Raw genomic sequence first — 21,516 nt, forward strand, 5'->3', positions numbered from 1 at the left:
CATTAACTACTGAATACACTGGTCCACAGGCACATCTTTGGGTATGAAGGAATGAGTACTGTCAAGTTCAGAAGTAACTGAATAGTAAATAAATCAATAAAATCTATTAATAAGAATTAATTTTAGAAGCAATTTTTGAACATGATGATTGAGAAGATCCATTTGTTTCAGTTGATTAAAGAAGGGGACTTCTTAATGTCTGGCACCCAAGCTATAAGGTACTGAAAAAGCGGGTTGTAGAATGTCTGCAGTTTTCCAATTGGTAGAACTTGCCCTGGGTAGTCCTGAGCTTGCCATGCTTGGCCAGGTTTGCAGCACAGGGAGATGCTATTCTCTCTAACATGTCCTACTTGTAGATCAATTAGACAAGTCTATCAAGTTTATTCATATTTGTTATTTCTAAAGGACTTTATTATTCTTAGTTGTGTCTAGTAAAACGTATTGAAAAATCAGGTTTTTCCTCGTCAACTTATTTCTTGCATGTGTGCACATGCACATGCAGAACTAATATGTCATATGGTACCAGAGTAAATTACACGTGTTATCAAAATATCAGGGTTATTTAAGGGTGTCTTTTTTGTATTTTGTTAGATGCATTGATGATGTACAGTCTGCATAGTAAAGTGAGAACTGGCATCAAATAATTCTTGGAACAGATTAAAATTATTTAGAAATTATTGCAGAGATGTGGGGATCAGTACCTAGCTAAATGCCCTGGAAGCATCCCAAGCCTCACATTTTGTCTGAAATCCTGTCTTTGTAGAAATTAAAGGAAATTGTGTCATTAAATTCAAAAGACCAGGGAATTTCCAATGTAAATGCGTGTGAAATACTTTTAGATGTCTGTGTAGAGTCATAGAACAAAATTTCATGCACATAATACATTTAAAAGTGGATATGCGTTTACTAAATTTTCTTGTGGACAACTGGAAAACACAGTAGAGCAAATGAATCCTTACGTACATGAAGGTTACTGGGGAAGAGCTACATGTACTGAGGAAACAAGAGGCTCAGATCTCATGTGGTCACTAGGAAGTCTGCGTCTGTTTTTATGAGTGGGACTGTTAACTTGGTGCTTCCTCAACTTGTACTGGGTGTATTGTTTGCTGTAATAAATTTGCCTTACAGTTTCCTTTTCATACTCTGCTTACATTCACTTCTGATTTGCATTTACTGAGGTGTTGATATAAACTTTTAAACAGCAGGTTGCCAGGAGCGCAGCTATGGAACTGCAAGTCATGGCAAGATCTGCACGCAGAACTGTACTCCCAGAAAGGGAGTATATTTCAATTTAATATCGTCTTTTGCCAAAGTTTTTGGGTGGTAGTGAAGCTATGAGATCCAAGGGGAAAGCCAAATGCTTTGCAGGTGCTGAAGACAATTCAAGAGATATTTTATGATAATTTAAGGCATAAGTCAATTCAGAACAAACTGGAAAGCATTTTGGTCTCCCAGTATGTTAGAAAAACAAAAGGCAATAGAAAAAAAAAAGCCACAGAATGTTCTTCAGTCCAAGACAATCATGCCAAATAGCAAGAATTTGTTGTGTTAGCAGAGGAGAAGATACTAATACATCTTCAGTTTTGCATATTGATGTGTACTGAGAGAAATCCGAGTGTTGCTGCAGGAGTTCAGCGAGAATAGGAACACCCTATACACTCCTCTCACTTGGCTAGTAGCTATCTGAGCAACTTGCTCAGGGGGTCATTTGATCCCTCATAGATATCAGCAGGAGTGTTGCCATTGATGCTAGTGAGTGAAGGATCAGGACTTTATGTGTGCTGAAATGTGCAGTTGAGCACTGTTGTTGGCTGTTATTGCCACTGAGTAGCATTTCTTACCAATTAATCATTGCTCATTGGTAGAACTGGAATATAGCTCTGCAGTTTCTGGATTCTGTTCCTGTGGTTAGGCTGCCAGATCTCATTGTCCCTCTGGAGGCCCCAGTAGACAATAACAAGCAGACAACAATTTAACCAAAAATAGAAATTGGGGGAAGTAGTAACAATAAATTCATTAACATGGTAATTATTAAAGTGAAGAGAATCCTGCGCAGGAAGTAGTTACATTTTTAAATTATCCTCTTAAAAAGAATAAAGTAAAAGTATCAGGCAGTGAAGAAAATGAGAATAACTACATCTTCTTGTGGGAATTGCCCTACTTTTTTGGCCTTGTGGTAAAGATGACCTTGTTTACATGGGATATTCATAGGCAGAGCCAAGATGGAATATGAAAGAAGGGTATACTGCCCTGTGGCAGGGTAACTGCTGTAAAAGATGAAGCTTTAAAGACCTCAGTTTGATTGATGCTAACATGCCAGAGGTTGTTGCATATCTCCTGCAACAGTGGGATGTCTCATTGCAGAGGATAAAAATCACTCTGAATATGGAATAATAATCATTCAGTACAGAATCTGTACAACATTTAAGTTTATGGTCTATATTTCGTTTGTGGCTAGGGCACTGCTTGGGGGGTGAGCCTGCCTTTCCGGCAATGTGGTGAGGCTGGGTCTCTCCCATCTCTGCAGTTCTTGGGCTGACTCCAGGGTGGAGGCAGTATTTCCAGCAATTTGCATCTCTCTTTCTTGTCCCATGTGTCTTTACCGATTACACTTAGGTACTATAGTGATGAAGTAGATGCCAAGATGTCTAAGACATTTTAAGTAAGAAACATTGAAGAAACTATACTGTTGCTGGTGAAATAGAGTGTGATAAACAAAACATATTCTGGGAAACGTCTGGAAAATCAACAGAAAAGTAGAAGAGACTGCAGAAAGATTTACATTCAAAGTAATACATCAACCTGACTACATGATAGAAATGCCCAACAGAATTGTAAAGCTGTCTTATATTTGTTGTACTTATCTGAGCTGCTAGATACACTGCAGCATGCACCTGAATACCTAATGGAGAGCTCAGGTATGGCTATAACAGCAGCAGTGAAGCTACACCGTAGGACAGGTTTCATCTCTGGTGTTACCTACATAAACCTTAAAAAAAGCATCCTTGCTTACATCTACATGCTGTAATTGTCATTTTTCAATGGCAAGGTCATCAGTAGTAGTCAGAGCAGCAGCATGCCATTTGGCCATTGTGTCAACTGCAGAGGTAAATGTTTAACAGCAGTAGTTTGAAAATGGGTCATTACAATGTGAAATTTGCTTAGAGTTTTGGGAACTGTGGTTGTTTAAATATTGATATTTGCACAGTATCGTTACTCATCTTAGACAAAAGGCAGGAGGAAGAACTGTTTCTAATTTGTGTAATCTCAGTACCCAGCCAGCTTCTTGGCACCATCTATCTCATTAAGTCCTAGTAAAGAGTGTTGAATTGTTTCAACACACTTGCCATATCATTCAAAAATGCTGCGCAGATCTGTCTTGATAGTGTACGTAATAACCCTAATTATGCAAAAAGTAATCAAGGTTGGGTTAAAGAGTAGTGTTACTGTCATTATTATGTATTTAGAAAGTACCTCTCCATTCATATAATACAAAAATAAATAACACCCCCCTTCAATTCTAAATTCTTCAATAGATGCACTTTCCAGTGTTTAAGAAGTTTTAATCTACTCTTGGTACTGTATTTGTTATTAATAAGTGCATGACTATATTATGTATAAACATAAAAATATTATCACTCAAACCTGCTGATGGTTTCTTTTTACTTAAGATAGTGATCTTTTGTCATTGACAAAATCAAAGACTGGACTTAAAGATCTCTTGTGGTGGAGATGTGCACCTATTTAGTAATTTCTTATGTAAATGGTATATAAAATTAGCATGTAATGCCACAGAACTACTTGCTCTATTTTTTCAGGTTTTCAATAGCATGAGGATGGGACTGATTCCCGCTGCTTCGTGTTTTTTGTAGTCATGTAGATTGTTGTCCAGGATGTGCAAAGTGGATATGAAGTGCTACCGTTCTATTCTGACACATGCCCAAAATATATACAAAACCAGACCTATTATATTTGAATGATTAGAACATCTACCTGTCTGGACATCATAACTGCTCTAAGTAAGGGTTCCTGAAAAACTTTTCAGTCAGGTTATTTGATACCTGGGACATAGAGCTGTGGGCTGCAAAGCCACGTGATTCTTCATTGTCGTATCTCTGTGTTCAGTTTTACAGCAATCACATGAAGTTTTTGGCAGGTGCATCCTCTGACCACACTTAGAAAACCAATGGTCTTATCAGTAACAGAAACAGACTTCTGCAGAAGTCCTGGAAAAGCCTGAGTGGCTATGTGCAGTTTTGTTCCTGATTCACATCACACTGTCAGGAGTTGTGCATTTATAAATGAAAGTACTTAGGATAATGTCTTCTGCAGTTGAGGTCTGCTGTTTTCATATTGCATCAGAACTAAACTTCTTTTATATCCAGAGCTGAACACCATATTGCAGGTGGGGTCTCAGCAGAGCAGAGTAGAAGGGCAGGATTACTTTCTTTGACCTGCTGGTCACACCTCTTTTGATGCAGCCCAGGATATGGTTGGCTCTCTGGGCTGTGAGTGCACACTGCCAGGTTATGTTTGGCTTCTCATCAACCAGCACCCCCAAATCCTTCTCCTCAGGGCTGCTGTCAGTCCATTCTCCCCCATGCTGTATTTGTGCTTGGAATTGCCCTGACCGAGGTGTTGGACTTTGCTTTTGGCCATGTTAAACTTCCTGAAGTTTGCGTTGGCCCACCTCTTGAGTCTGTCAAGGTCCCTCTGGATGGAATCCCTTCCCTCCAGTGTGTCAACTGCACCATGTGGCATGGTGTCATCAGCAGACTTGCTGAGGGTACACTCAGTCTCACTGTCCATGTCATGGACAAAGATGTTAAACAGCACTGGTCTCAGTAGCAACCCCTGAGGAGCACCATTTGTTACTGCTCTCCACTTGGATATAAGGCCACTGACTGGAACTCTCTGAGCGAAACCATCCAGCCAGTTCCTAATCCAGGAAGTGATCCATCTGTTAAATCCAAAATCCATGACTTTCCAGTTTAGAGACAAAGATTTTGAGCAAGACAGTGTCAAATGCCTTGTACAAGTCCAGGTAAATGACATCAGTTGCTCTTTCCTTACCCACCATCGCTGTAACCCTGTCATAGGAGGCTACCAAATTTGTCAGGCACAATTTGCCCTTAGTGAAGCCACGCTGACTGTCACCAATCATCTCCTTATTTTCCATGTGACTTAGCATAGTTTCTGGGAAGATCTGTTACATGATCTCGCAGGACACAAAGCTGAGTCTGACTGCCCTGTAGTTTCCTAGGTTTTCCTATTTTTCCCTTCTTAAAAATGGGGGTTATGTTTCCCCTTTTCGACCCAACAGGAACTTCACCAGACTGCCACAACTTCTCAAACGTGATATAGATGGTGGCTTAGCCACTTTGTCCACCAATTGCCTCAGGACCCATGGATGCATGTCATCAGGTCCCATGGACCTGTGCACATTCAGGTTCCTTAGATGTTCTCAGACCTGATCTTCTCCTACAGTGAGCAGTTCATTATCCCAGTCTCTACCTTTGCCTTCTGCCACTTGGGTGGTGTGGCTGGAGCACTTGTCAGTGAGACTGAGATTAAAAAGTCATTGAGTACCTCAGCATTCTCCATATCCCAGGTAGCCAGGTCTCCTGTTTCCTTCCAGAGAGGTCCCAGTCTTCCCTAGTCTTTGTTTTTTTCACTGACATACCTGTACAAGCTTTTGTTACTGCCCTTGACATCCATGGACAGATTTAATTCTGTCAGGGCTTTAACCTTCATCTGATCCCTGGCTGCTCAGTCAATTTCTGTGTATTCCTCCCAGGCTACCAGTCCTTGCTTCCACCCTCTGTAGGATTGCTTTCTGTCTCTGCATTTGTCTCAGAGCTCCTTATTCAACCATACAGGCCTTATGGCATTTTTGCCTGACTTCCTCTTTGTCAGGATGCATTGCTCCTGAGCTTGGAGGAGGTGATCCTTGAATATTAACCAATTTTCTTGGCCTTCCTTTCCCTCCAGAACTTTATCCCATGGCACTCTACCAAGCAGATACCTGAAGAGGCCAAAGTCTGCTTTCCTGAAGTCCAGAGTGGCAGGCTTGCTGTGTGTCCTCCTCACTGCCAAAGAATCTCGAATTCTACTATTTCATGGTCACTGCATCCAAGGCTGCCCTTGAGCTTCATATTCCCCACCAACCCCTCCTTGTTGTTGGTTTTCTAACTGTATATTACAATCAAGAATTGCAATCGGCATCTGTGAAATAAAGGATCCAACCAGGTCTGCATGGCCAGTTTGTTGTTTTATAGTGAGAGCTAAGTAACCAAAAGAGAAGTGGAAATCCCGTAAGTACTAACACCTCTCCTTAAAGGCGCAGTTATTTAGTTTTGATTCCCTGAGATAGCTCCCAGTCTGTAGGCTGTCTGTTACGAGGGATAAATTTTTTGTCAATTGAATGGTCAAGCAGCAAACCTCTGTGCCGTGGTTCTGTATATACTTAATTGGAATTCCAGGGAATGCTATGTAGCACAGATATTGAAAACAAGCTCTAAGCTGCCAGAGATGGCTACTTGTCTTTTTCATGTCTAGCATGTTTAGTGATTCTGAATAATAATAGAGGGGATATGAGATTTTTAGAAACATTAAGTAATTCTCATGTATGCAGAAAACCAGCTCTTTGTTAAAACTTCAGTCTTGTAAAAATGGTTTGAAAAGTTCTGGGACCACCAGTGTTGAAGAGCTTATGCTGATGGATGCCCCACACAAATGAAAGCAGTTTCTATTGTCTGATGCTCTTAAGAATTTGCTGAAGGGTCAGCAGGACTAAAAAATGAACATCAGCACAGCAGTGAAATTAAAGTGGTAGAATACAACTTTAAACCCATCAAAAAGTATAAGGAACAGGTGCTTGCCCTAAACCAAAACATTACTTGGGGGTGATGTGTGGTGAACTGACTTCACATCAACAGCAAACCACAGGGATCTTTTCCAGATTGGACGTGTTACCAGACTTGCCATAACAAGGAAATGAAATGTAGACAAAGGATGCTACAGTATGGCCAAAGCTTTGTATCTCTGGGATTCACGATGGCTGCCTTTTGGGACTTCCACATGGTAATTCAAGAATGGGACCTGAAAGCTTCTATACCAGCCTTTGACCAGAAGCTGAAACAACAGTTTTGCAGTTATTTCATTCACTTCTCTCTTTCATTCACTTAGGTGTTGTCCTAATTAACCTTAATCTTAATTAACCATGCTTTCAGTATGGCCAGAGGAAAGAGGGAGCAGGAAACACAAAGGCACAGGGCAAGAGTGAAGAAGTATTTCTTGGCTTACAATGACAAAGTGGTGAGACCCTCCCCAAAAAATTAAAAATCTGTGGTACAAACTGGGGCTGTCAGTTCAGATTCTCTCAGGCTTTCCAAACCTGGCTGCTCCTGTAATGAAGAGCTTCCCTACTGAAGGCAGCTCTGCTTGTGAGCTATCTGGGCAGGCCATTCCCATCCAAGTTGGAATTTCTCAGTGTTTTATACTCCAGTATTCATGGGAGCAGAAACAGGAACACAGAACTTCCCTTCCTACATTACAACTGCAAAGTAAGGGAAGCCCCCCAGTTACAGTTTCTCCCCAGCCCTGCAAATGTTCTTTGGGCTTCATAAATGCTGACAGCATGCACTGTAAAAACTTTCATCAGAAGGACTGTAACAGTGCTTCACAGGCACTGGCCTCTGAGAATCAGTGCAATGGACTCAAACTGAGGTGACAGTGAAATCTGGGTTTCCCAAAGCCTGCTTACATTAGTAGATCCTAATCCATGTCTGCTGCTTGGGGTCTGTGGATGACACAGGTGAAAACCAACTCCCTGCAGTGCTGCAACAAGAGCTAAACACTCGTTCATTGTGGCCAAAACATGGGCTGTTCTGGACCCAGAGCTGTGCAACTGCAAGGGTGTTCGATCCTACCATGTTCTCCCTTTTCTTAGCTAGATCAATTATTCTTAGAATGCCTCTGATGATTTTATCCAGCCTGTTCTTAACAGGAAGAGCTTTACTTTTGAAAAATGGTCACTTAAAGGCATCCTATTCTCTTTGTGGGTCTAACACACGAGTTCAAATGAAAATAGTGGTGCAGTTTTTATGCAGCCTTTCTGGTGAGTTTGGGAGAGCAAAGAAGAGGCACCTCAAGCACTTGCATGCGTTTCTGAAGCCACAGCTGCTCTGTACTCAGTACAGGTCCTACTAAGAGATGATGTACCATCTGGGGACTGGCATAGCCAACCTGCCTCTGCCTGCACCAGTGATGTCCTCTCTTAGGGCTCTGTGCCTGGGGCTAGCAGTTATTGGAAGTTGTTGCTGAGAGCAAGCTGAGAGCTTCTGCTCTCCCCACTGGAGTCAGATTTCAACTGGCTAGATCCCAGATCATGGAAGGTAATCTGTTGCATTCACTGCAGTTTTCGACTTGTCCTTATCTGATATTGGAGACCATATCAGTAGTTTTGCAGCCTTAATTTACAAGTGATTTGCAGTCCCAGTTGTGGGAACAAACAATTCCATGTATAATTTAGAAAATGTGGCCTGTGGAGTCTATTTGCAGTAACCACAATAGTTAAATTACCAGTGTGATTAACTGTAAGAATGAATGTGCGTTCATAAATGCCAGGGTAATTGTTTCTGGTAATTTATTCCACTCCTTACAATATGGCTGCAAGAATCTGAACTAGTGTTTTTCAGATAATATGTTCCATATGTCATAATGGTGACTTAAGAGAAATTTCTTCTTTCTAGGGCAATTAGATTATACTGATTTGGAGAACATTTTCAGTGTTCTTTATTAGAGTTTAGTAAATTGTGAATAAAATTATTTTTGGTGTAGGTGGTCAGAGATGTAGTTAGCAATAAAGTACCCTATTAAACTCTCTTGTTTCCACATCCTTTCATTTGGTAGGATTAAAATCTGTGTTCATGAGGTGTGTATTGTTTTTTATCAGTGAGTATATCTTTTTGTAATGCTATAAAGTTATAAGTAATGTTATAATGTTGTAAGTGTATATGTTATAAAACCAACCCTCACTTTTAGATTGGCAGCAGTTACATGTTTACTTCTGTGTTAGTGTCAGATGTATTCCCAAATTATTAATCTAGCTAGAGACTAGCATCACCTCAGTTGGGTTCATTCAATGGTATGCTTGTTTTCATAAATGTTTTGGGAAATGATCTGTCTTAAAAGAAAAAGAACAACTTTAAAACATGTTGTTGGTTTGTTCCTTTTGGGCTGGGTCCAGTACAGAGTGCAGCCACACAAGTAGCTGAATTAATACAACAGAGAAAGTTTTAATTTCCAGGCATGAATTGGGGAAAACAGTTTGGATTTACAGAGTGGTAAGAACTTCAAATCTACCAGCCACAGCTTGGAAGAATGGCACCAAAGGTCATTTCTTTAACTACTTTTCATTTTCATTGCTTCTTTCAACTTTTAAAGTATTTTAATGCTGAATTTATGACACACAAATTATGGATCATTTAAATACTTTCTTTGCTTTTAAATTGTTTGAGAAATTATAGAATCATTTTTCTAGGGACCGGTGTATTTCTAGTATTGTGAGCAATCAATTGCAGGTGCTTCTCATGTGTATTCTTACATACTAGTTTAGCCAAGTTGAATCTGAAATAATATTTATCTCTGAGGCAGTGGCTCAGAAGTCATGCCTGTGATCTTGGTCTTCTATACTTCTATTCAGAATTGCCATTTTGCTGTTAAAATCTTCCATTCTTATTTCAAGAAGCCTCAATATCATTATTAGGAGCCTTATAGTTGAAAAGTCTGATCTTTCTCTTTTGAGACCATAGGAAAGTTCTGCTTGTTTTTGTTGAAAACTGGAAAATAGTTATTCATGTAACCTCCTCTCAACCCTCCTTAAATTCAATGTTAAGGTCAAAATAATTAGTTTACCACCTATCCTTATACAAAAAAATGGATATGCTCTGAGTGCTATAGCAAAGTTATATTTTCTCAGCTGTCCTTGTCTTCATGTGAACCAGCACACTTATTTCAGTTAAAATGAATGTAGGAAAGTAGTGCTTAAAAATAGGATTCAGAGGGAAGCCAAGAGTGCACACACGTGCCTCTCTGAAGACTTGAATGGCAATTGGACCAGTTCTGCCTTGATTTCACAGTAAATGTATGTGCAACGGATGTGTTGATTTTTTTTTCTGTGAATGTTCTGGCGCAGTAAAGGCATAAAGACGTAGAATTCTAGTTCAGAAAAAAAAATCTGCCTTATTAATTAGTAAAAGTTACTGTATACTCCTTCACATATCATATATTCAAACACAGTTATCCCAAACCTCCAAAACTTTGAGTGGTCTGATAGGAAGAGATTGAAGAATCACGCAAGATGGAGATGTGCTGTTAGATTTGCATGAGAGAATTCGTGTTTGCAATAGTGAATGGCGAATGACCACCATCCAACAACACTGCATGAAAATGAACGCTTACTAGTCAAAAGAGCTCTTACAATGGAAAAGTAGTATCCTTGAATGAAAAGAGCATGGGGCTTTAGGAGTTGTGTTCCTTTTGCATGTAACTATGGCAGAGTGTACCTTTTCTACAAAACTATAGCACATTTTTCTCCTGGCAGTTGTGTGGAAATATTTTTTGATATGAGTGATTGGATTTTAGAACAACCCTGGATCTTGTTGGAAGTCAGCTGCCAGCTTTCATTAATTTGATATCAATAATGAAACCAGCAGATGCTTGGAACAGTACAACCCAACAGAAATGCAATTGTTGACTTCAGCCTTCATTTTTTATATGTCATGTTAGCCTTCTGTCTTTTTTATTTATTGCACCAGATATTGATGAGCATTTTCAGAAGCAGATTTGATGTAGTAAAAAAATTATTTCACTCTGTTGGATACTAAATTCATGTGGATAGTTGAAGTTCTAGAGGAAAATTATTACTTCACTTATTTTTGCATACTGATTAAAAGTTAATGATCTTAAGGAATGTGTAGGAGGCTTGTAATAAGCAATATGATTTGAACCACTCATGATACTTCTGTAGAAATATCTCACTGCTGCTGAATATAGCAAAGTTATTAATCTTTCTTGACAAGGGGCCAGTGGGTTTCGAGTTGGTTTCGGTGTCTATTTCCTACTGCACTAAAATTCCCATGTTCTTTATCTGACCTAACATTCCTTCTGAATGAAGGGCCTGGGATGCTTCAATTGACACTGCAGCCTGCAGGACAGAGGGACACTGAGTGTGGACATCAATGATACTTCTGTTCCCTGAGAGTGCAGGTCTTTTGACACTAAGCCAGCCCTTATGCTCACATGTGCACCTTGGGGGTGGGAGTGCTTATCCCAGGACAACCTCCTCCCTTGCTTATTTGCTTTATCAAATCCCTAGAGCTTCACCAACCCCACAGGTCCAGCAGTTCTTCAGACCTCTGGTACATATCAAGCCAGAGGAGGTGGAAAGGGCAGCAGAAGCTACTATCAACTGCAGATGGCAGCGAGTCCCTTGGTATCCTAGGCTATTGGATACCACTCTACCCTCATTGCATCAATATTTAAGAATTTTGTTATTATTCAATGTCATGTACATTTAGAGTTATTGCTCTTCTATAATATCAGTATGTCACAAATCACTGTCAGTGGGATATTGAACAAATAAATTGGAATTCCTTGAGCCATTGCAAGGAACAGCATTTAAAATCAGAAATGATATGGAGTGTCTGTCTTATTAATGAAAGAACAACTGAAGCTTTATTCCTACTCATTTATCTGTTTGCTTTTTGGGGTGTTTTTTTTTGGTGGTGCTTTCAATATATCTTCCAACTGATGTCTTCATCAAACACTGAAATGCTGCTATATTGAGGTTTTTTTTCCCTTGCCTTATAATCAGGTATCTGTCACTTTGCTGTTTTTACAGCTAAAATTAAACTCTGCAAGCAGATACAAGAATTTTTACTCTTGGAGATGGTAATAGTTTCATATTGTGCATAAGAGTCAATACTGTATTTTTTAGATAGACAGTTAAAGCAGTTAGTTAAATAAGAGTGTGAGAAGAAAGCGTGAGAAGATTCTTGATTTGTTGTTTACTATCCTCACTAATGCATATCTGTAACTTGATTTAGCAGGTAGTGACCAAGTGTTTTTAAATCAAATAATTCATCTGAATTAGAACATTCCTCAGACACTGCAGGTTTTGACATAATGGTGACACTTTAATTAAACTCCTAAGAGGGATGTGTTCATCCAGAGAAAACATTTTAAACACACTACTAGACTATGGATAGTGTAAATCTGGTTACCTCTATGGGCAGACTTCTGTGTGTGTGTATGCTGTCTGCCCTTGGGACACAGGTGGTGACAGAACTAAGGTCCTGAAAAAGAGATTTACAGTGCTGCTTGCCTATTATTAAAAAAATGGTAATTTTAAAATTGAAGTTCTGTTATGGGTCATTAATTTCTGGCTTCGAGTGTTTCTGCCACGTGGGGTGGTGATGTGCCGCCCGTAGTGGGGCTCCACAAGGCTGCCCAGCTGTGACAGCGTGGTGCAGTGGGGGCTTCTCTTCTGTCTCTGCAGAAGCAGGGGGCAAGAAGCTGCGGAGCACCGTCCAGAGGAGCACCGAGACAGGGCTGGCTGTGGAGATGAGGAACTGGATGACCCGTCAGGCCAGCCGGGAGTCAACGGATGGGAGCATGAACAGCTACAGCTCTGAGGGAAAGTAAGCAGCACTTGTAACTCTGGTTACCTGATGTTTCTGCATGAAACTGGCAGTTAGACAAAAGTGCAGTGAGACCTGCAGGTCCTATTTGGTCAGAATTCCCTTCATAAGCTACTGTCATTGATGGACCAAGCCTAAGTCTTCCCCTGTGACCAAAAGAGTCTCCCCTTGTTGAGGAAGGAAGGATGAGGATCATTTCTGCTGCCCCATGAGAAAGGCACGTGGTGGGTCAGAGCACCAGCATATGGTGGGCAGGAGGGGAAGCAGGTGCAGTGCACTGGATAAAAGACAGGAAAGGACAGGTTCTTTTCTGAAAACTCCGTGCATATGTCTGTGCTTTGCAGAGCAAAGCATTTCCAGACTATTTCCAAGTGTCATTCGCTGGGCTTAAGAGTTTTTCTAAGATTCTACTAATTAATCCTGAAGAAATGATCTGGGCAGAATTATGAGGCTGTCATGTATCATGCTTTTCATAAAAGCCCAAGTTAAAGACTTCTGAGTGGAATGTCCAAGACATTGCACCAAAAAGTCTTATTGTGGATAGATTTATTAGTGATATTCACGGCACTGGATGATATAATTATACTGGATGATACACCACCTACACTAGATGATCTATGTATATCTTATACATCCAGTTTGGTGCATTATATGCACTTGAGATGGTCATGTATTTATGGTTGGTCATTACAAATCTCATTAGTTCTTATTGTCTTTTAATGCATCACAGATAATTTATGGCAAGAATGTGAATTTTAAGTTACTTTAGTAATTTGCCACAATAGATTTCAGTTCCATTATTGAGTGGATGTCATTTCCAAAGACATTTTTAACAAAATGTTCATAATGAAGATTTTAAAAGGTGATTTTAAAAATAATGACCAGTATTCAGTCTAATGTAATAATTTTGCTGGATGCATTTGACATTCAGCCATTGAGTTCACATTGACTGAGAAACATGAGCAATTTTACCTTCATGTAACTAAATTCCTGGCAAGGGTATGTGTTAGTATCCTACTGAACTGGTCTCATATGAATACTACAATAATTAATAATGGTCTTTAATATATTGGGAAAAGAGGCCATGAGGGAAAAATATTAACGTGGAAATTAGATACAGTGAGGATTAGTGCTTCCTTCACCTGATTGTTTATGCTGGAGTTTGTTAAACATTGTGAAGTTCCGAAAATTACAGTAACTGTTTGTAATCTTGTCAGTGTAAGTGCCTTGTGAGCTGTAGGACCAAAACCAAGTGCAAATCATCTAGAAAACACAAAAGGACAAATACAAGTGTATTTTTTTATTTTTTGTTGCTTTTTTTTTTTTTTTAGTTTGATCTTCCCTGGTGTGAGGTTGGCTGCAGACAGCCAGTTCAGTGATTTTCTGGATGGACTTGGTCCTGCCCAGCTTGTAGGACGACAGACTTTGGCAACACCATCAATGGGTAAGCATTTATGTCGTATAGGCAGGATATAACTTACTGGGTCTGGTAATTAGAACATAAGAGATTATCTAGTTTCTAAGTCATTATATACGGATTTCCCCTGTGGTTTTGAGCATCTCAGTTAAGACCAAAACTATAACCTCAGTCAAAGCTGAATGTAATTGCGGATGCTTATTAAGGCACTGAAAGGGGCTTTGAAAGTTCAGTATTTTATCTCTTCAGTTTTCCATCTTTAAAATATGTCTAATGAGACCCATCCCTTCTCTGAATCACTTCATAGTATTGAATAAAAAGGGGAATCTAGGTGTACAGTATTTGTTGTTATTGTGCTCACAGACTTTTATATTCACAAGTGATCTTTTCATACCTTGTCTTAAACTAGAGGCATGGTGAGGAGATTTCAGGCATTTTTACAGAGCTGCTTTATACTAATTCCTTTGCTACCTTTTCAATCTGAAATGGTTAAGACCAAAAAAAATTAATTTGAAGTGATAGGGGCATGGGAAATAGGAGACGATGTTATTGCAGGGTTTTTTAACCGTTTACTAATGTAAATAGCAGTGAAGAGGATAAATATTCCATTACCTAGTATGTTAAAATCAAGATCATACTTATTGGTGGGTTGCAGATGATACAAGCCATTAAATATTCATCCTAGAAATTCCCATAGTTTTTAATTTATTTAGGTATTTCTGAATTACAATGCCAGGATTTCTTTTTGTTGTCTAGGAGATATCCAGGTGGGAATGATGGACAAGAAAGGACAACTGGAAGTAGAAATAATCCGAGCCCGTGGCCTTGTTGTAAAACCAGGTTCAAAGACACTGCCAGGTAAGGAAGAAAAATTGCAGCAGCGTAATCCAGCAAATCCCTGGGGCTTTACTGTTCACTTAGGTAAACTGTGGGCTGTTACTGTTCAACTTAGGTAAACTCCTTGCAAATTCACTTAGCAGATTACATTACTGTAAACTGAAATGCATAATGTATTGAAATGGCATACAAAAAAACCAACACTGCTTCAAGAGGAAAGAAAATCAGACTGGTATCTGGGCTATGAGAAGACTTAGAAGTATTTTAGTAATAGCAAATGCATCCTTGGTTATGGTATAGAAAGTAAGGTACGTAATGAAGAAGTACATACGATCTCTAGGGGTGAAGAGGGAATCAACAAGAGCTGTGGAATAGCTACCCACTAGAAAAGTAGACCAGTATTTGATACTTACTCCTTATTTTATAATCTGATGTCCTATAACACCATGTGAAAAGGACAATATAATCATATTTTTAGCAAGCTCTTCTGCTAAAATAGAAATTGTGTCAGAGTCTTTTCTTCACTCATTTTCACCTTGTAGATAATTTTAAATTATTAACAATTTGGAGCATTGATCCAAATCTCACCAAAGTCAATGCAAGTCATTCATGTACTTAACAAACAGGCCTATTTTGCATACTGTACAGTATAGGGATACTATATATAGGAATATGGGATTTTTTTTCCAGGTCAGAATCTGAATTGTTTTATGATAAGAGAGATACAAAAAGATGTAAAGAAAAAATTGTACCAGGGAGAAAAATAAAGAAAATGCATGGATTAGCATGTGGATAAGTGTTAACATTGCTTATGAAGATTTGTTTGCATAAGTTACATATTTTGTAAAAGGCAGCTTTTATCATACGGTGATAGAACAGTGTGTCTGTTATGCAAAAAGATCTCCACTTCTTCTTTAATTATTGTTCTTTATTTTCTTTCTTCTAAGCACCATATGTAAAGGTGTATCTATTAGAAAATGGAGTCTGCATAGCCAAAAAGAAAACAAAGGTAGCAAGAAAAACGCTGGAACCACTTTATCAGCAACTTCTATCATTTGAAGAAAGTCCCCAAGGAAAAGTTTTACAGGTAATTTACATCAATATTCTTCTGAATCTGAAAACATCGTCTGCACAATTTTCACTGAATGAATTCCAAACTTCTTTTCATTATTCATTTGGCAAGTTCTGCTATTTCAAATACTTGTTGAGCAGATAAATCCTACAGTAATAACTGCTGATGTGAGTAGAAACTGCTGAGCAAAAGTAGATTATTATGCTCCTACTGTACCTATGGGCTCTGTCTCTCACTGGACTTTCGTTAGTGTCATGGGTAACTGCTCTGTTACTGCCAGGTCATCTCTGCGACTGCATCATGATTAATGTACACAGAACTAAACTATGTCAGAAGTCAGATATGTCATTCCTTACTATAATTAAATAAGCAGAGACATTTAATGAATCAGACTGAAGTTCTCATAATTTTTGCTAATCTTTTTTCTATTTTCTTGTGTTTCCTTTGCTAACAGATAATTGTTTGGGGAGACTATGGACGTATGGACCACAAATCCTTTATGGGAGTGGCACAGATACTTTTAGATGAACTGGACCTGTCCAACATGGTGATTGGGTGGTTCAAACTCTTCCCTCCTTCTTCCCTAGTAGACCCAACTTTAGCTCCTCTCACTAGAAGAGCTTCCCAATCATCTCTTGAAAGTTCAACAGGACCTTCGTATGCTCGCTCATAGCAGCTGTGAAACTGTTGTCATAGCAACCAGCGTTACAAAAAATAAAATTACAGGTCGCAAACCCTGGTAACACTGCATGCTTAATGTTGTGTCTTCTGAGCCTGTTTCTAGGGCTGCAAAGCGATCCTGTGTTCTCAAGGAAGTTGCACACATTGTGCCCTATGGAAGGCCCTCAGGTGAAAGACTGAAGTCATGAGGAACTGATAGGTTTGGAGTTCAGGGACACTAAGTTTTGGTCCAATCTGAAGCCATGGACTAAACTAAAAGAATCAATCTGTTTCATGCAACAAAAGTCCTTTCAATGGCATATCTGTTTTGTTGCTCCCATTTCTTTATTTATCTGCCCTCCCTTCCTAAGGCTTGGTTATGCCACAGAAATGGAGTTACTCTCCAGTGAAGCCATGTTACAAGTGAGTGGATTAGCAGACGCTGGAAGAAAAGAAGAATGTAAGAATGCTGGAGAAGTCGACTGTTGTTTGAAACAGTTGCTTGAGATCTGAAAACTGTTCATACTGAAAAGGTTCAACACTTAAAGTGGTAGGCTTATACCTCCAGCTATAGATACAGTGAAACCCCAGATATGATGGACTCTAAAAAATAAAGTTCTGTGGATATACTGCACTGTATGAAATTAAAGAAACTTTTTTGCATGGACACAGATTTAGCTGAACACTTAAATTATTTTCTTGGGGCTGCAACTTGCAAAAAAAAAAAAAGATAAAAAATCAGCCATTTTCAATGATTTATATTATTTTTAAAAATAAATTTCACTAGTGCATGGTTTTAAAGGGAAGAGAATGCAACAGGATGATACAAAGACACACCACGTTTATCATTCTTTAAACCAGTCATGGTCTGTATTTTTGCAGACATATAATAAAAATTAAAAAATAATTTCTAGCAAATATTTAAAATTCTGTTTATGTGACAAGAAATAAGTGTAATATATTAAATTTATTTAAATGTAAAAGGTACAAGCCTTGTAAAGTTCAACATAATGTGCAAATTGTATACTTCTTTTACCTCCTCCTTTCTCTATCTCTCCTCCCAGTCTTCCTTCTTCCTTTGGCTCTTTTTCCCCTCTACCTCCCAGGATGATCATCATATTCTAAAATGCCTACCTTTTGACTTACTTGTTAGTCTCTTATGCCCCATTTGGTTCAGGGGTGCAGATTGCTCTGCATTTCTGAATTATTTGAGAAAATATTGTTTAAGAAATTTTTTTTTCAAGCATGTTGAAAAGGATTTTGCAACATGGCTTGGGAGTACATTAATGTAATTCAGCATGTATTTGATAAAGAAGATATTTGAACTTTTTGAAATTTATTGTACAGTGCATGGTAACTTATTTTCATTTTTTCTCACCTTCAAATTGAATTCTGCAGGAAAATACTGGAATCATGTGGCCATTGTAAGATGTCTTCAATAAATTTGTTTTCAGCACCAGCATCTTTCATTCAAAGGTTGAACTATCATTTCTTGAAGGTTTTTGAAAAGATGAAAAATGAAGTACCTGGTTGATCTTTAGGAAATAAATTTAAACACTTTTATTTGCAATAAACCAAATTAATAGCCACATTTTTGCAATTGCGAAAGCAACAAAGGTTACTGATTTGTACAGTTCTGCTGTAAAGTTCAGTTTTCACAGACTACATTTGTGTTGCAAATTACATAAATACGGAATATCGATCTGGAAAATATCAGTCTTTGGTTCATAAAATAGCCTTAAAGAAAGCTTATCAGTACCACCCTGACAGATGTTTGACATTTTTACCAGAACCCTCACTGCAGCCAATGGATCTTCAAAACCTTGTGTTTGTAGCAGGCAGTAACTACCGTTGGGTGGTGCTGCAATTTCAAGCTTCTCATTAAATTACATTATTTAAAGGGAGTGTAACTGGCTAACATTTAATAACAAAATATCCTTTTTTTTTCTGGGTTTTTGTATGCCTTTAATACCTATTTAAGGTTAAATGTTGAAACCTTGCAATAATTTTTTTGAAATATACATTACATTTATCTGTAAGGCCACACAGAATTCTGATTTTATTTTAAAATCTGTTGAACTTTCCCATTAAGAAATTGTCCATGCCTCATACAAGGGCAAAGGTAATAACAGTATCACTTAAAATGCCTTTTACTTTGTGCAATATCATATAAATCAAGATTGTGTCTTGTCTTCAGAGTTTATATAATGGATTATTGTTAAGTTAATGGACAGACTGGTAAAATTATATTTATTGAAATAATTTAGACACCTGTCTACCAGCAGCAAATAAATACTGCTGACATGCAGTCTACAGTATCCCCTAGGATATTAAACAAAAATTACATACTGTGAGATGTGCTCATGCATTCTTGTATGCATAGTCCTATATAAATTATTTCAAATTTTAAAATCAAGGACATGATGCATGGAAGGTTTGTACATACTTGTCATTATGCAGTATTTATTTTAAAAAATGTGGGTTTTTTTTAAATTTTCACATATCTGCAACTTTACTTATGGTTTAGTCATGTAAATAGCACTATTCCAGTGATCACTGCTGTCTTGTACATAGTACGTTTTAAAAAGTCAAAAGGAATTACAGCTGGGGGGACAAACAAAAAGGGCAGATTAGGCCTGTAATAAACACCAACTAATGTAAATCAAACTCATTCTGGTGATGGTATTTAACACTTTAAATAAAACATTTTCTTTACAGACTTGCGTGCAGTGCTTTGTTGCTTCTCTCTCAGATGGTCAGCATCATCCTTCGGTGGAGTTCGTGGCAGACAACACATAAACAAGCAAGCTCTTCGTGTAACAGTACTGCAAGTGAAATGCCATTTTTAAGCCAATATGTTCACTGCCAGAGGTTTTCAGACCGTGTGTGTGCAGAGGCTGGGTCAGCCAGGTATCAGGTTCTGTACTCTGGCCATGCTGAAACAGGCAGGCAGCCTCAGAAGCTGGCTGTAAGCACATGCTGTAAGCTTCCACCCCATCCCATGGATACCACCTAGTATTAGCAGCCTGGTTTTTAATGAGCCAGGCACAAATGAGGACAGAGTACCCATCTGGAAGCAGTGGCTGCTGGGGCTCATGCATTGTATGCAGCAGAGAGTGGGCAATGGTCTGTGATAAAATGCTGTGTCACTCTAATTGTGGGGCTTTTCTTCGTGCCTCTTCTGCAAGGCTTCAAGGCTTAACTAATGAGATGCTCTTGCCATGATGATGGTGAGTGTGTGGGGCCAGCACATGCTAACCAGCACACCACTGCATTCTTGCAGCCTGCTGCTACTGTCAGATAGTTGTTCACAACTGTGTAACTAATTAAAGTGTTTTTATATAGAAGGCTAAATATCAATGCTTTCATGTGACATAAAAGTTAAAGCATTAGATTTCACAGCTTCATAACAAACTTAGGTAATGCTGGGGGGGGGGGTCTAGAGCAATTTGTATTTGTTTCTTTAGCTCATATGTCTGTGCAATTCTCACCTCCCTGTCACCCAAACAGCAAAGAGCAGACACCAAAGCTGTAGGTCTCATAATCTTCCAACTGTGACTATCCTTTCTGTCTCTTTCTTGGTAAATATTTACAGTGAGCTTTTACCAGCTATGCAAGAAAGAAGGTGCACATTTTTCCTGGCAAGAACAGCTCACATTTAGGACAGATTAATGAAAGCTAGCTTTAGCTGGCACAAATGAAGCTAACTTCAGGAATTATTCTCTTCATACCTCCCTATTTTAGATATCTTTTTTGGATGTGATGAATGACTCTGGGAAGATCAGATTCTCTCTCCCTGCTGACCATAGAGGCAGAAAGCAATGAGTGCCTTGGGTTGAATGTTTAACTTCGCAGCAGCTAAGCTTAGGAGAAGCAGACCCATTCTCGACAGGAGAATAAGAACAAAAACTCCATGGTCCTTCATTAGCAAGTCCTGTCTGAACTGCTTGTATAATTATCAGGTCTGAGGGCAGCAGTTAGCTGATGACTGATGAGGGAGGAAATGGCTGGGAATTAATTTCCCAAATCTAACACTGCCATGTCAGTTCACTTCTCAGCCTAGCCCTGGGGAGAAAGAGTAGCAGCCATACTAATTAAACCATAGGGCATTAATGCCCTGAAATATATTTGTCATGAGGTCACACAGAAAGAAAAGAGCATCCTAGATGTGCAGAAAGAGCATGACATAGGACTAAGGAAAAGTTTGTCATAAAAGCCTGTCCTATGTGACTATTCCTGCAATTAAGAAAAGTTTATTAAGTGCCATCCAAAATGTAGGTATTGCTGAACTAGTGTTGGCATGAAGACAGAATGGGTGAGTGACACTGGACCTGGATGACATTAGCTTTATGGACATGGAGGTTTAGGATACCTCAGAGAGGTGGGAGATTTGCATTGGTAGACTGTTTTGAGGGTAAAACTCAAGAGCAGTAGCTGAGTTTGCTTGGCTTGTTCAGATTGGAGAAAAGAAGGCTTTGTAGTCTACAGCTTCCTTAAGGGAGGCCACAGGGGGGTACGTGCTGATCTCCTCTTGGGTGACCATTGATAGGACATAAGGGAATGAAGCTGCATTGAGGGAAGTTCAGATTAGGCATTAGGAAAAGGTTCTTCACTGAGAGGGTGGTCAGTCACTGGAATAAGCTCCCCAGGAAAGTGGTTATGGCACCAAGTCAGGGTTCAGGGAGCATCTGGACAATGCTTTTAGTCATATGGTTTAGTTTTAGGTAGGAGCAAGGAACTGAAGTTGATGCTTCATGTGTCTCTTCCAACTCGAGATACTCTATTATTCCAAGATTGCTCTAGAAAGCTGTTAGCAGGTCTAGTGT

General features: G+C 39.0%; 1 protein-coding gene across 46 annotated transcripts in view; it reads left to right on the top strand.

Annotated features, from left to right (window-relative positions):
• The window catches only part of RIMS2 (regulating synaptic membrane exocytosis 2), a 448,541-nt gene extending 429,134 nt beyond the window's left edge, over window positions 1–19,407 (top strand). For all 46 annotated transcript variants that reach the window (XM_061373338.1, XM_061373340.1, XM_061373356.1 and 43 more), the window contains 5 exons: window positions 12,563–12,704; window positions 14,036–14,148; window positions 14,878–14,979; window positions 15,906–16,045; window positions 16,485–19,407. In XM_061373338.1, the coding sequence (XP_061229322.1) occupies window positions 12,563–12,704; window positions 14,036–14,148; window positions 14,878–14,979; window positions 15,906–16,045; window positions 16,485–16,703 (716 nt within the window). In that variant the 3' untranslated portion in view covers window positions 16,704–19,407. The remainder of the gene's footprint in view (window positions 1–12,562; window positions 12,705–14,035; window positions 14,149–14,877; window positions 14,980–15,905; window positions 16,046–16,484) is intronic.
• The last annotated feature ends 2,109 nt before the right edge of the window (window positions 19,408–21,516 follow it).

Source organism: Neopsephotus bourkii, unplaced genomic scaffold, assembly GCF_033783945.1.
Source record: "Neopsephotus bourkii isolate Nb327-2 ecotype Australia unplaced genomic scaffold, CSIRO-AGI_Nbou_v1 NB_1630, whole genome shotgun sequence".
NCBI lineage: Eukaryota > Metazoa > Chordata > Aves > Psittaciformes > Psittacidae > Neopsephotus > Neopsephotus bourkii.